We start from the raw sequence: 15184 nt of genomic DNA, 5'->3' as shown, positions 1-15184 counted from the left end.
TTACTCATTCACCACTATGGAATTCTTTCATACACAACAGATTTCTAAAAGGTTTTTTTTTAAAATGCACGACCCCCGTCTACAGCACAGAGGCAACATCTGAGCCCCAGCTATAGTCGCCCGCACGGAAGGAAAGGCACATTTTATTTGGAGGGAAAAACAACGCAACACAAAACTTTTGTCTGGTTCTTTGACCGTTTAATTTCTGCTAGATAGCAAATTACAGGGTTTGCATTACCTCCAATCCGAGCTTCCAGTGAGTAAATGTTAAAGATTGTGGCTTTAAAATGAGCAGAGGGTGATAAGTATGAACGGTGCCATTGGTCACACTGCAAAAAAACGTGCAATACCAGCTGTATTTCAAACAAAAAGACTTTCTTCTTACCTTCTCCAAGCCGCGCGTGTGTGTGTGTGTGGGCTCCGTCCAAGAGGTGTGAGAGGAGTTTAAATTGGGTGGAAAAATTGAGTACTTGTACTCCTGCGGCGGATTAATGGTTAACACGTTCAGATAAACACTTGTTAACTACCTTGTTTCCTTCCTGTAAAACCAATAGGCCAGTGAGGTTCCATTCCGCCAGGTGAATATTCATGAGGAGGTAAATCACTCAGCCACTCAGTCTACTGCACTCTACCCAGTAAGTTGCAAAAAAAAACGACAGAAGATTTCAGGGTTTGATTTTATGTTTTATTAAGAAAAATGTAACCAACGTAAACAAAGAATTTTTTCAAATCATGTCAAGGTTTTCACGAGACGGACATAACTTATTGCTTTACCCACACGTACATTCACACCCTGAATCCAAATGCAGTGGAACAACAACAGAAGTTTCCGCTAAGCTCTGACCACCTCAGTTGACTTGGCCAAGGCACGAACCTGCGTACCGCGTTTCAAGTAGCGTTGTGATCCTTTCCCTTGTCTTAGAGAAAAAATGAGATGTATGTTGCATTCTGTATCATTCACGTCATAGTATATATACACACACACGCATCGCTCCCCTCCAGTAGAGGAGCAACGCAATGGCCCAACAGCAAGGCAGTCGTCGCAACTCACTAAACACAACAAGCGTTTGTCGTTTTTTTCCATACACACTGATCATATTATGACGGCAATATGTTTAAGGCAGAAAATAAAATAAAAGGTTTGCAAAGCTTCATGCAGGTTATCACCATTAACATGATATGACTTGAACAATGCCATTTCTTTTTTTCTTTTTTCTTTTTTTTTTTTTACTCATTACATCCTCTCTTTGCTTTTGGTTGGTGTCTAAAAAAAACAAAAATATATTTCTGTACAGCTCTATTAGTCCTTTAGGGTTAGTGTTAAAACACACACAGCGTCTGGTCTTCAGAGGCCAAAGAAAAAAGAATGTCCTTCCGTTCCGCCGACGTCCCCCCGCTCCTCAGAGAACAGTGAGGTCGTGGCAGGACTTCGACTTCTGCCTGAACGCCATCTTCTTGTTCTTGCGCGCGACCATGCGGCCCAGGAACCGCTTGGCCTTCTTGCCGATGCTCTCCCTGCGCCTGCAGTTGGCCATGCGGCGCGCGTTCTCCTCCTTGCTGTCCTTCCTCAGGCGGATCTGTCTGACGATGCCCTCGAACAGGTCCTGCACGTTGTGGTGGAGGGACGCGGACGTCTCTATGAACTTGCAGTCGAACACCACCGCGCAGGCACTTCCCTCTGCAATCCAGAAAAAGACAAAAAAACAAGCACAGGAAGATTAGAATACATACATTAGAGCTAAATGATCACATTTGTGCAGCAGACTGCTTTAGTTTGTAGTCATATTTGAGTGTCGACCGCTTTGGGTTAATTACACTGACTTACCATCTACAGACACCTCTCTGGAGCGCACCAGGTCACTCTTGTTGCCCACGAGGATTATGGGAATGTTCTCAGACTGCCTGGCACGACGCAGCTGAATGCGGAGCTCCGACGCCTTCTCGAAGCTCGACTTGTCTGTCACTGAATACACAATGATGTAGGCGTCTCCCATCCTCATGCACTGCTCCTTCAGCCACTGGCTGTTATCCTTCAGGGAAACAAGCAGACGCCGAATTTAGCATCAGCACGCGGCCCGAACGCAACATCCACCAGTCGATGCAAATGGACAAACACTGCGTTAATAATGTATGAGGCTCACCTGCTCCCAGATGTCGTACAGAACGATGGAGGCCTCTTCTTCGTCCACCACGATAGATCTGTCGTAAGTGTTTCCTGAGGGGACGGAGGACAGATATTGTGTTACACATCTCATATCTGATCAGGCTTTTTTCCCCCCTTCCTTGTCAGTGTGTGTTGCTGCTCTTCTTCTCTCTGATTTAGGCATAGGTTTTTTTTTTTACACACCAAAGTGGAAAGTGGATCACAGTCTGTGACCACTGCCTGTTATTTCCCCTTCACATTATGTCTTTGAATGTGCTTCTGATAGCTGTGCTACTCAGGGCAACGCCGGCCCTTCGCTTTAGATTAAAATAGCAATAATCAATGCATGTGCACTCTTGTATGCAGAAACAGGAGCCCCGTTTTTTCATTAACCTCATCCTCATACATCAATTTAATCATGAATTAAGCAGATTTAGCGGTTCCATGTGGCCTTTCTGCAAATACTAAAAAAAACTCATGTAGTCTTATAAATGTTATTAATTGGTTAATTTGAAAGTAAAATGTGTGTTCGCTAGACTTGTTTCCCCCAAGTGCTGTATCTGCAAGCATAATATCATTGTTCGGGAGACTAAATTAACCTTTCAAAGCCCAATTATCACAAATGTCTTCACAGACAATGGACATCTTCAGCGTGTGAGTCTGCGAGTGTGGGTTGCTATGGATGATGACTCATCCGCAGCATCACCATTTACCTGCTTCATCGCAGTCGTGACCGGCATCCTCAACTCCTCCGAAGACGCGCGCCAGGCTGGACTTGCCGACCCCGTGCTCCCCGAGGAGGACCACTTTGTACACCTGGGAGTCGGTCTCGCTGCCGGTGGAGATGACGGAGTCGGAGGAGTCCGACGCGCAGCTGTTCCGGTGCTGGTCGTTCTGGGAGTAGGACGTGCAGCGCAGCAGGTTGGACAGCTCGTCGGTCTGTCCGGTCTGTGGCATCGTGGTGCGCAGGTCCCGGTCGTCCACGGGCATGCTTCTCCTGTGTAAGTTGGGTATGTTCATGGGGAACGGCATGCTTCCTCTCCTCTTGTCCATGTTCCGCAGTTTGTCACCCTTGTTCAAAGTCATTGTACTTATACCGAGGATCTGTGGATAGATGGGGCATGCGTAAATCTCTAATCTCATACTTTTAAATACGAAAAAAAAAAAACAGGGCACCGATTTTACCCAAACTTAAATTCAACCAAAAACACGTAGTAGCTTAAAACAAACTTGAAAACACTCTCATGCGAGTTAAAGACACTTACTCGGTGCTGGGAAATTAAATCCAACGAAGGCAAATCCAGTAATCCTTGGTTTGAAAAGTTGTTGTGGTCGAAAGGCGCTTTTGCTTGAGTCTGGTAGGAGTCGCTGCTCAGCGTATTTATACCAGACCAGTGACGTCGGCAGGGATTCGCCCCGGAGAATCACGTCCCCGTTTATTATAGTGGTGCGTAACGGTAACATCACGAAGAGAGAGCGGGGGGGCGTATGACTGGAAGAGCTTAGGAATCTCCCTTCCGCATCGCCAAATGGAGCCTACATTTGAGGGGGCGGACAGAGATGAATCTTTGAAGAGGGGAAGCCCACTTAAAGCAAGAGCATAAATATTTAATATAAATTTAGGAGATAAATTTAGAGCCGGTGTTACGTCCACATGCCGTCCTCACGATACAGGATTGATGGACGGAACGGATAAACGAACTAAAAGCTTTTAATGAAGCATGATCCATTATCAGGTGATACTTTTGAGCTCAGTGGTCACCGACTTACATAATGTAGTGGAAATGTATTTGTGTGTGTTGTTTCGTGTGTAGGCAACCGAAAATGATTTCTGGCCAATGTGAACCGGTCATCAGGCAGCTAAGATTCTTGAATTATTATTATTATTATAATGTGCATCGCTGTAAACAATAAAAGCTGAAATTTGGGGGCTGTGACAACATACAGATTCTACACACGTAGCGTTAAATTATCATTCATCCATAGCTCTGCTCGCCACCCACCCACCCTGCTGCTGCTGTTGGAAAAGTAAAAATGAAGGGAATGCAGCAGCTTCGAGCTCATCGTTGCAGTTGTAGGTGTAATTCCCCTCAAATGACAGGCCTGATCTATGTCAATAATGTTTTGTTTGACAGGTCCATGTATTGAATGAGGCAGAAGTCTTTTAATTTATAAGGACATATAACACGTCAGTAGAGGCCAAAGCTCTTAACGGCGAGATGTGTTTTGAGTTGCATGAGATAAATTTGGATCGAGTATATTATACACATATTTTCTGCACAATGGGGCTGACAACGCAACGCGTCCGACATGGAAAATAAATATTAGACACAGTCTACATGGTGTCTTCCTGCCCTCTTGTGGCCTTAAGTCTTGCACTACAGTTGAACCTTCTGAACTCCTTCCTAAGTGTGTGTCAGCAGTTCAACATTACGTAGTCAGTAATTTAAATGTAGGCATGATGTTGTCATGGCACGATGTTGTCATGGCACGAATTTTAATGTGGAAGATTTCTTAGATTTTAGAATCTGCTGTATTCTTCTCTTCAGTTTAATTAAAATATAACAAATATTATTTCAAACGCAACACAGTTTTCCTTCATTTGATTTTATATTTGCAGCCATAATAATATTTTTTTTCTGGGTCCATCTATTAATGAATATCTGTATTCACATCCTAAAATAGTGAACACAATAATTGTGTGGCCTTACCTCTATGAGTAGTTTAATTTGATTAAGTTCATTTTCAGTTTTATTCACATAACGTCAGTAACAATTTGAACTGTTTCTAAACGCTTTGTTTACAGAAGCCAGAGCATAATCCTGCAGAATGAGCAGTGAGGACACAGTGTCAATCAAACCTTGAGCAAAACCGAGCTAATAAGGGGATCATTTCTCTGGTAATGGGATGAGGAAAGAAAAGAAAGAAGTGGAAACAGTGAGATTAATTCAAGCATCTGCACAAAGCATATGTGCATTCAGCATGGTCATCATGTCTCCAATTTAATACACATTTTAAGAACAACAATAATAAAAATGCTACACACATTTGTGAGAAATATGATCCAACATTTTCAGCCACTTGTTTGCTCAGACTTTGGTAAAAGTTGACTTCAACATTTACCAACACATTGCATGTTTGTAATACCAGTAGGTATTTGTAACCAGCCAAATAAATATGAACTATCTTAAGGCACATGTGGCTGCATTTTACTGATCACTGCTAATGCAACATCAGAGGTACTGGAAAGATTATTACAATATCAGCGGTTTCATCATCTGAAGTGCGTCATGAAGACACAAAATTACACACAGCAAATAACCTCGATTTGACAACTAATGTCTACTAGTTGGTGAATTCACATTTGTTTTGAGGTAAGTGGTTGTTTGTTGCTGATGTAAATGATTATTCAATTTTTCATTTTTATTTTTGTCAACTGTTGTGTTTGTCTTTCATCTTGGCTGCCTGCTCTCTGTGTCCTGTCTAATTTCTATTTTGGTCACTGTTGTATTTATAATAAATATAATAAAGTATTATCTTATCTTAAATTGAGAAATGCATCACCGTGTCATCGCCATCCCTTCCAGTTGGTTGGGGTAACGAGCCGTAACGTTGTTTGCTGACCGCATACGCGAAGAAGAAGGAAACCGGAAGTAGATCGCTTAACTGGGACATAGCGCATGCGCAAGCCTCTCGTGTCTTCGACCTCTACTACGAACCGGTGAGAGCTAACCTCCCGTCTCAAACTGTCTTTGACTTACATCTATAATCGCGACGCTTCTTTGCTTCTATATTTTCGGGTGTTTTAGTCACAGCCGCGCGTCTCAGTTAATTTGTTCCCCAACGAGCTCGTTTCTATCCGCATATTTTGCGGTTTTGCAGCTGATCTTGACCTTTTTTTCCTTGCGTGTGTCCGCTTAACTTTAAAGAGTTTTGCTAACTGATTACAGTGTGAACCGCCAAACAGACGACTATCTAATCACTGTTTTGTTTAAATCTTTCTGCAGACATCGGTTAAACGCCAGCTGCTTTTTGGTTGACCTGACCAGGACGTCCAGTCGCAATGTATGCCTGTGCTAAGTTCGTCTCCACGCCCTCTCTGGTGAGTTTGCATGACTGAATGGTAACTGTAACATGTTTTTTTTTCTGTCAGTGGGTTAAAACGGCGCCGCTTGACATGTGAACATTTTACAAATAAGAGCTGAAGGTTGTTTGCTGACGGTCAAACAATGAACGGCTGCAGAGTAGCATGCTAACACTGGTACTGAGCCATGTATTCGTCTTTGACCCTCTGCTAAAGTCAGCTGGTGCACACACACACACACCTGCAAGGGCGTCCTAGTCCCGTTTTTAACGGGACAAAACTGAACTTCTCTCATGTGTGCTTTAAATCTAACATGACTCGAGCATCATCAAAATGAAAAATAACAATTTAAGATGATGACTGAGCTGCAAACATGAATCAAGATCATTTTAGTTCAGATCTCAAGTTGCTGGTCTCAAGCAGGGCCAGACCAGTAATACAATAGTATAATAACCTATAAGAACAAGTAAATCAGGACCATGTTTAGATTTAATAAAGTGTCCTTCAAAAAAAAAATATAAGAAGTATCAGTGCAATTTGGGCTCATTGTTGTCTGCTGTTTAGTCCTGAGCCCCAGTGTTGTGTTCTGTCCACGTCTCTTACTAAAACAGTGGACAAATTCAGGCTAGCAGTTATTTTCATTGGAAAAACTGCAACTGCGGGCCAGGATTAGACCCTCTGGTGGGCCACTTTTGGTCCGCCGGCCATATGTTTGACACCTGTGATCTAGAATCAACACTTTAAAGGGGTCATAGTTGGAGTCAGATGTCACTGGTTTGTAATTTTTTATTAAAATATGATTGCTATAACAAATTTTTTTATTTATTATCTTGATGCAGATCCGTACTGGATCCCGGGCTCTGTACAGACCCCTCTCAGCAGCAGTAGTGTCCGATGGAAGGAAAGCTGAGGTGAGCAGATGGACCCTCTATAGCTCATATATCACCTCTACATCATTTCGCTGTATTATTTCTCATATAAGGAAACTCTCTACATATTAATTATCCAATGGAAAATTAAGTTCACTTGTTTTTTTGTTTTTTTTATCTTGCCCTTTAATGTTATAACATGTAGACATCACTACCACAATTCAGTGTCACTTTATTTTGCAGATGCACATGGAACATGTCTCAAATAAAAATACTGTCTTGAGCTGTCAGTATCTGCAAAACTAATGGTGACATTTGCAATTATTCTTTTAGCTATCGATGCCTGTGTGGCAGATATCAACTCCTATTGTTAGAACAAATGCCAACTCTGCATTGATGTATGAAATTTCCATTAGCTGTGTTAGTTAATTATTTAGTTAAATACCTTAAGTATACCAACTAAATGCAAAGAACTGACCTGATCTGCATGTTTTAAGGTAAAACAACAGCATCTGCCAAGCTAGCTAATGTTTATTATAATTTTTTTTTATTAGAAGAACTAATGTTTGGCCTCATCTCCACATAGTTTATTATATTCCCAGACAACTATCCTTTAAAGTATTTATTTACTACACTGTGAAACAAATTAAAGCACAAAATATTTAAGTAATTGACAATGAGCAACAACTCCTGTAGCCACCTGCTCACGTTTTATAATTATCGATAAAAGTAGCAAGTAAATGCAGCTTTATGGTTGAGATCTGCTTTGCAACCCTATTGTTGTTTTTTATTCTACTTAACCCCATTATTTTTTTTTTGTTATGACAGACTGCTTCGCTCCTGGCACCACAGAGCATTGTAGCCTCCCAGCAGCAGGTGGCAGTGCGGGGTTTCCAGACTAGCGCCGTGAGCCGCGACATTGACACCGCTGCAAAGTTCATTGGAGCAGGAGCCGCCACCGTGGGAGTGGCTGGTTCTGGAGCTGGGATCGGGACAGTGTTCGGTAGTCTTATTATCGGATATGCCAGGTACATTAAACGCATCATCTGTGATTTTAGGACATTTTAAAAATCTCTAGTAGTGAAGAGGGAGTGATTTTTTTCTGCGTGTTTCATAATTGCCTTTTATACGTGTCCAAATAACACTCGGGCCAAGAGCAGTTGTTTAGATTCTGGTTATGACTCATTTGACACTCACTCGTTTGACATAAAAGAAATAATGTCTTTTGGTCTTTTGCCTGCACCTCGTCTCATCTGCTCCTCTCTGTCTCAACAGGAACCCCTCTCTGAAGCAGCAGCTGTTCTCGTACGCCATCCTGGGCTTTGCTCTGTCTGAAGCCATGGGTCTCTTCTGTCTGATGGTTGCTTTCCTCATTCTGTTCGCCATGTAATCCTGTCAGGCGTTGGCCGTGAAAGGACACATCATGATGTTAACAAGAATTGGCAGTCTGAGATGCCCTTGACTAGGTGGATTATTTTAGCTTGTTGTGTCGCTTTTTCTTGTTCATTAGTGTTCCACGAAAGATTGTGAATCCGTCAATGTATGAAACTCTGGCAAATTCATTTTAATGACAGTGTTGTCATTATATTGTATATTTACTGTAAGCAAAAATCTTTGTTAATCATGGAAACGATGACATAAGTAAAACGTTTAATTCATCGAGTGTGTCTGTTTTCTTTGTTGTTGTTTTTTTATGTGTAACCCTTGAACACCATGACATGAGAAACTGGAAACCTGGATTGCTGATACTTTTTTTTTTCTTTAGCTGTGAATATAATGTGAATATAATGAATATATTATGGAGTGGAGGTTATAAGTAAGACCAAGTTTAAACCATTCTTTACATTTAAATTTGTGTTTAATTTTAATTTATGTTTCCAGCTTCCAACCAGATGGTGAGGACTGCTCTATATTTCTACAGAGACTACAAGGCAAACATTTTGTTACATAACACAAAGACTGGAGAATAACTAAATAATAATACTCTCCAGACACTTCCTTGTAATAAGCATCAGGTTACGGAGCGTGAGATGCAGTCGGACAACACATGGGGCGACTGCTCAATGACTGAACTGTATATTACAGTTCGAATGCCACCACTGCTTTGGCATTTGACCCCATGTGATTTGATTTGTAGTTTTGTTGAATTTATTTCACCTAAAATAAAGACAGACCTTACACACAATTAAACTGGAATAATAACTTATATCATTAGTTTATTTACTCCTTTAAACTGAGAAAAATAACAAGCAGGAACAAAAGAAAAGCCTTTTTTATTTGATAGCAAAAGACACTTTTACAACTTTAATACCTGTGTGGATGAAGACATGAAGACATGAAGACACCTCAGTTAATAAATAAATGCCTAAGCTTTATCTTGATCTTTTCACAAGTCTGTTGCCATTAGTAAATACTTGTTGATTCTAGGACAATATGACAGCACTGGTCTATTACTGTTGATGTACTCACCAGTGTGCTTCTGTGATGCCACATGCATCCAGTATCAGTCCAGACTATGAAATGTTTACCCAGAGCTAAATGTTAACCATTAAATCCAGTCTACATGTTCTTTTTTTGTTTTGTTGTTGTTGTTTTAATACTGGATACAACAAACATTTGTTTAAACAGAAAAAACAATACTGTTATCAATCCAGCAGTAGATTATATACCTGTAGGATTACAAAATAAATTTAAAGATACATTTTAACTGATAAAAATAACAAGTTCTCTCCTAGTGACTTATTTATGTGGCAGAATAATGTAGCATTATGGCGTACAGAGGTTTTGAGTGAGGCTCATTTTCTTTGAACACCCATTTAAATTAAAAGATTATATTAATGTTATATTAGTAAGTTTTTTTTAGGTCAAACAAAATGTATAGAAATCACGGTTTGATGCGGTTTGATTAGGCGGAACCAAAATCACATCTCACACAGTCAAGGGGACGGATTTGAGCGACGGACCCGTCAGTGTCACATATTTGCCGGTGTGTTTTTTATTTATAGGAGAAATGTTCCCGTTATGACAACAACTTGGGACATGACAGCCGTGCAGTAGAATAGAAAAGCCAATATCTTAATAAATGTTTTTAGTAAATCCGTTTTACTCTTCGTGGGAGATAATTTGCTTTAAAACTAAAACGATAACGCCGTCAGTTCTGTGGAGGTTGTGGTCGCGTAACTTTCACAAAGGTTCAGGTGATGTTTTACAGCAAATTAACCGAAAAGGAACCTCCAATAACCAGGTAAACATACACAACAGTACATCTTTGAAGGTGCATTGTTTGTATATTGTCTCTTCATCTGGTTTTAAAACTCCTCTGTTAAACTTCGTTTCTTCTGTCACAGTCCTTGTTACATTAGTGCTTTATTTATTCATTTATTCATGTATTTTGCTTGTGCAGTTGATATAAACTCAGCTTGAGTATTTCACTAGAGCTGGGTCACAGTCAGCTTATTTATTAGTTATTTGCTGTCCAGATGGAGTACTTCCTTTTTAACTTGGTTGCAATAGGGTATTTAATGTTGAATGTTGATGTATCTGTAATATATACACCGATCAGCCACAACATTAAAACCACTCACAGGACAAGTAAATAACGTTGACCGTCTTTTGACAATTCAGTGTTCTGCTGGTAAACCAATGGACCTGGCATTCATTCGTGTGGATGTTACTTAGACATGTAGCACCCACCCAGACCAGACCAGACACCCCCACTCCAAAGCAGTGACACATGATGGCAGCAGCCACCCCCAGCAGGATCCACCCTGACACAGACACACAAACAAAAACACTTCAGGAACAACTAAAAAAAACATGGAAAACAGCACAAGGTGTTGACCTGGCCTCCAAATTCGCCAGATCCCAAACTGATCAACAATCTGTTGGATGATCCACAGAGGACCCTCCCTTCAAGCCAGAGGACCCAAATTCCCCCCACTAGACGCTCTCAGAAGACCCATGTCCATTCTCTGATGAGTCACAACTGTTTTGGAGACACAAGGGAGACCTACCAACATTAGGGAAGGTGGTTTTAATGTTGTGGCTGATCAGTGTACATGTATATTCTATCCAAACGCTGCATCTTCAGTCATTCTTTGCAGGATGGCTTTTACAGTCAGAATCCACTAGGGGTCATTGGTGTATCAGACTGTAGATCCCAGGATTTTGTGTTATGCAACATGAAAAGAGCATCCTCTTTTAAACTGTTAAGATGGAAATGAATTTTTTTTAGATGTATTCAGCGTACTTTAACTTAACATGGGTTGAACTCAAATCCTTGAATCAGAAAGTGTCCTAATACAACTAATAATGACATTTCAGGTGACAAAAAAGCACAAAAAAGAAAGATCTGCCTGCCAAGCAGTACTGGATTGCTTTGACCAGCAGTACGGAGAAGAACTTGGAGAATTGTGGGCATCTACAAGGTAAGTTTTTTTCTTAAATATATAAATATATACACAGTATATGTTGCATCACGTCTGTCCTCCTTCATTTGGACTGCTTTCATCCGGCAGAGCGGTGCTCCTGGACCCTCAGTCCTGGCAGTATGGGGTCATGCTCAACCGCTTCAGCGCCGTGACAGACATCACACAGATTCTTCAGTCCCGCGGCTTCTCTGCATTGCTTCATGACGCAGCGTTGCTTTGTAACGGCCCCTCCGAGGTGTCAGATTCTAAACACCACAAAGGAACTCTGCTGGCACCTCACTACATCTCCGAGTTCCCTCCTGATGACTCTCACCCCCAGCCTGACAGCTCCTCTTATGCGCTCCGTCAGGACTCTCTGCCGGAGCCTTTGCTCGGCTCGCCCCGTCCTTTATTGCAATGTTACATCCACCCACGTCCGCTCAGATTTCCCTCTCAGCCTCACAGGCCTGGCCGGCTGAAGCAGTACTACCTCCTGAACGCTGCCTCCCTGCTTCCAGTGCTGGCCCTGCAAGTCAGGGATGGGGAGAAGGTTTTGGATCTTTGTTCCGCCCCCGGTGGTAAAGCCTTAGCCATAATGCAGAGTGCTGCACCAGGTAATATAACCATTGTTAAAGGATTTTATGTGGTCTTAATAATACTGATTTAGTTTAAGTCGACCCAAGTCATCAAGCACTGTATTAACATGGAGATAACAAGAGATTTTCACAGAAATATCATGTTTAAATGCTCAGGATTTAGCTTTAGTGAATACTGAATTCATACTGAAGTTTGATCTGATGTTAATACTCTATATGACATGAACCTACTTGCCCTGTGCTTGTTCCAGCACTTCTCTGCTGTAATGAACCAGATCCTCACCGGAGAGACTGGCTGGCCAAAACCCTGGAGTCTTATCTGCCGCACTCGCTAAACAGCAGAGTGATGGTGTCTGCACAGGACGGGCGATTCTTTGGACAGAATGAAGCTGATTTCTACGACAAGGTGAGCAAATAAGTCCTGTTGTGTCTGTATGTGTGTGTGTGTGTGTGTGTGTGTGGCAACATGCCATTGAATTTCACGTCAGTGTCCAGCAAATTAGGTGGCACGGTTCTTTTTCAGTGTCATGGCTACAAATGAATGAGAACAGCAAGCCTTTGAACGGAGGCTAATAAACCCGGCAGAAAAGAATAAAGTCGTTTATTCCAAAAAAAAAAAAAAAAGAGGCGCCAAGAAGAGGCAGACAAATGGCTGCGAGGAATCAAAGGGCTCAAAGTGACTGATAATGGAACAAAATACTGAAGGAAAAAAAAAGGAAAGCACATGAAAAGTTTAGATTAAGACGCAGTGTGACCAAAGGCAGGAGACAGACTGTACATTAGCTATATTGTGGCAAAGATGTGAAGATTTTTATGCAAATGTGCAAAGCTTCCAAAGCTGTTTTACTTACTGTGAGTATGAGGTGATGAAGGGATTTTGGGGGAAATTATTTTTCCACCCAGATTGATGTAAAAAATATAACGTCTACCTGCGTAATTTTAACTTTGTGTTTGTCTTTACTATCTAATGTAATTTTAAAATGTGTTCTTCACATTAATTTTTCTTCTCTGACCTATTCTCTCTGTCACTGCGTCCACGCTCTTTAACTCACCATCACTACCACAGTATTTCTGTCTCTGCTGCAGGTTTTAGTCGATGCTCCGTGTTCTAATGACAGGAGCTGGCTGTATTGTGGAAACAACCACCAGGGGGAACAGAGACTGAAGGAAAGAGCCAAACTGCCTGCACTCCAGGCTCAGCTGCTTAGGTAAGCTCCATACCCGACATTTAAAAAAAGAAAAAGGAAAAAAGCCTGCTGTGTGTTAGCCCTGTGGTACTCTAAGGTCTGGTACTCAGGATGTGTGATATAACCGTTAATGTCCAAACATGTGGGATGGATGAATTATACTTGAATGTGGAACTGAACTTAAAACATTTACAAGCTCTTAAGCATTTGAATGCAACACATGTGACACAGATATATGTATATATGCAAACACACATTTAAACATGTATGCACCGATCAGGCATAACATTATGACCACTGGTGGGAGAAGTTAATAACATTTAAACCATCTTGTGATAATTCAGTGTTCTGCTGGGAAACATTTGGACCTGACATTCATTCATGAGGATGTTACTTAGACATGTAGCACCCACTTAGACCAGACTGGACACCCCCACCTCAGAGCAATGACACTCCTTGATGGAAGCAGCCTGACGCAGACACACACAAAAACACTTTAGGAACAACTCAAACTACATGAAAAACAGGACAAGGACCTGGCCTCCAAATTCACTAGATCACAAACAGATTAAGTGTCTGTGTGATGATCCACAGAGGCCCCTCCCCTCAACACATAGGACCCAAAGCCCCCCCACTAACAACAACTGGTTTCTGTTCTGTTCAGAACTGTTTTGGAGGCACAATGGAGACCCACACAATATCAGTAAGATGGTCATAATCTAATGCCTGATCGGTGTATATATAAACATATAGTTAAGTCATATTTGTTCTCTACAGTTCTCTAGTGTCATTTCCTACTTCTGCAAATCCTGTGTATTTCCTTGTATTACCCCGGTACCCAAATAATCCATAATAATTAATTAGTTTAAATTTCAAAGTCTCGTGTCACAAAGCGCAACATCTGGACGATCCTTGCAGGTCTGCGCTGTCAGCCGTGCGTCCAGGGGGCGTCGTGGTGTATTCAACTTGCACGCTGTCCAGCTTTGAGAACCACGCCGTGGTTGACGCGGTGCTGCGCGACTTTCCCGAGGCCGAACCCGAAGACCTGCGGGACGAGATCGCCGTTCCTTTATCTAAACACTTTGCATTTAGTTTTCACCCCGGTCACGGACAGACACCTCGCAACCCGTCCCCGCGGCCACACAAGAGCGCCGTGTCCTCTTACCGAGACAGGCTCGGCGTTCTAGTGGTCCCTCAGCCTGGCAGGACCTGGGGACCCATGTTTTTGTCTCGGATTAGAAGGAGAAAGTAATATGTGTCCTCATGCAGAAAAGATATATACATTAAAGTGCTCAAGTTTGTTGGGGATTTTTTTTTTGCAAAACACCAGGTTTAAAATTTCCGATTTAGTTATGCAGCACATCCTGTGCCAACTCCTGCAATGTGCAGAGGATGAAAGTAACAGCGACAATAAAATATACATGTGGATACAAACATGTCATTGTCAACACATGCAGGTTTTAAGACGCTGCCATGCTCTCCCTATCCTCAAGATTTCTCTCCTGTTGCGTTTGCTTTGCAGTTTGTTTTTTAGACTTGCTACCTTCTTTGTGTGTGGGCGTGTTACATTTAACAAGCAAATAAAAATAGAGCGTTGCTCACAACATTCATACTTACATCCAGTGCATCCATATCAAATACTGACTTTTGACGTGCTTGCATTGAATCATCGAAGGCAATCAATAATTTCCAACGAGAGCTTCACATCCAGTTCCAGCTTGTTGTTTAGCTGTTCAGCCGGAAACTTTGTTGTTTTTGTTCGCTGTTTCCGTTCATGGCATTCGCTGGTTTCAGCAAAAAGTCGAGTATTTATCAGATAAACGCATCAGAAAGAAGGAACTGGGGACAGAAATTCATCAAGAGGCCAAAAACAACAAAAAACTCCAAATGAATGAT

The 15184-nt window shown here is 41.7% G+C and overlaps 3 protein-coding genes across 3 annotated transcripts; 2 read left to right on the top strand and 1 right to left on the bottom strand.

Moving 5' to 3' along the window:
* Nucleotides 1-671: 671 nt before the first annotated feature.
* On the bottom strand, nucleotides 672-3567 carry rrad (Ras-related associated with diabetes). Its single transcript, XM_047580837.1, has 5 exons — nucleotides 3409-3567; nucleotides 2857-3247; nucleotides 2142-2215; nucleotides 1826-2030; nucleotides 672-1678 (listed from the first exon to the last, which is right to left on the bottom strand). Exons 2-5 carry the CDS (start codon nucleotides 3227-3229, stop codon nucleotides 1401-1403), a joined length of 930 nt encoding a protein of 309 aa, XP_047436793.1. The 5' UTR covers nucleotides 3230-3247; nucleotides 3409-3567; the 3' UTR covers nucleotides 672-1400.
* Nucleotides 3568-5734: 2167 nt separating this feature from the next.
* Nucleotides 5735-8755, top strand: LOC125005475 (ATP synthase F(0) complex subunit C3, mitochondrial-like). The gene is made up of 5 exons (XM_047580838.1): nucleotides 5735-5864; nucleotides 6151-6245; nucleotides 7067-7138; nucleotides 7925-8124; nucleotides 8372-8755. Exons 2-5 carry the CDS (start codon nucleotides 6207-6209, stop codon nucleotides 8484-8486), a joined length of 426 nt encoding a protein of 141 aa, XP_047436794.1. The 5' UTR covers nucleotides 5735-5864; nucleotides 6151-6206; the 3' UTR covers nucleotides 8487-8755.
* A 1292-nt stretch (nucleotides 8756-10047) lies between these two features.
* Nucleotides 10048-14904, top strand: nsun3 (NOP2/Sun RNA methyltransferase 3). Its single transcript, XM_047580783.1, has 6 exons — nucleotides 10048-10340; nucleotides 11420-11523; nucleotides 11614-12119; nucleotides 12353-12507; nucleotides 13188-13309; nucleotides 14207-14904. Exons 1-6 carry the CDS (start codon nucleotides 10179-10181, stop codon nucleotides 14538-14540), a joined length of 1383 nt encoding a protein of 460 aa, XP_047436739.1. The 5' UTR covers nucleotides 10048-10178; the 3' UTR covers nucleotides 14541-14904.
* The last annotated feature ends 280 nt before the right edge of the window (nucleotides 14905-15184 follow it).

This window comes from Mugil cephalus, chromosome 3 (assembly GCF_022458985.1).
Source record: "Mugil cephalus isolate CIBA_MC_2020 chromosome 3, CIBA_Mcephalus_1.1, whole genome shotgun sequence".
Taxonomy (NCBI): domain Eukaryota; kingdom Metazoa; phylum Chordata; class Actinopteri; order Mugiliformes; family Mugilidae; genus Mugil; species Mugil cephalus.
The sequence above is the reverse complement of the archived record's forward strand: the minus strand, read 5'-3'. Positions and strand labels throughout refer to the sequence as shown.

Coding starts and splice junctions, on each gene's coding strand:
- rrad (XM_047580837.1), bottom strand. CDS start 3,229: ATGACTTTGAACAAGGGTGACAAACTGCGGAACATGGACAAGAGGAGA. Junction 2,216..2,856: donor TCACGACTGCGATGAAGCAG/GTAAATGGTGAT, acceptor CCGTCCCCTCAG/GAAACACTTACGACAGATCT. Junction 2,031..2,141: donor TGTACGACATCTGGGAGCAG/GTGAGCCTCATA, acceptor GTTTCCCTGAAG/GATAACAGCCAGTGGCTGAA.
- LOC125005475 (XM_047580838.1), top strand. CDS start 6,207: ATGTATGCCTGTGCTAAGTTCGTCTCCACGCCCTCTCTG. Junction 6,246..7,066: donor TCGTCTCCACGCCCTCTCTG/GTGAGTTTGCAT, acceptor ATCTTGATGCAG/ATCCGTACTGGATCCCGGGC. Junction 8,125..8,371: donor CTTATTATCGGATATGCCAG/GTACATTAAACG, acceptor CTGTCTCAACAG/GAACCCCTCTCTGAAGCAGC.
- nsun3 (XM_047580783.1), top strand. CDS start 10,179: ATGTTTTTAGTAAATCCGTTTTACTCTTCGTGGGAGATAATTTGCTTT. Junction 11,524..11,613: donor GAATTGTGGGCATCTACAAG/GTAAGTTTTTTT, acceptor TTCATCCGGCAG/AGCGGTGCTCCTGGACCCTC. Junction 12,508..13,187: donor AAGCTGATTTCTACGACAAG/GTGAGCAAATAA, acceptor TCTCTGCTGCAG/GTTTTAGTCGATGCTCCGTG.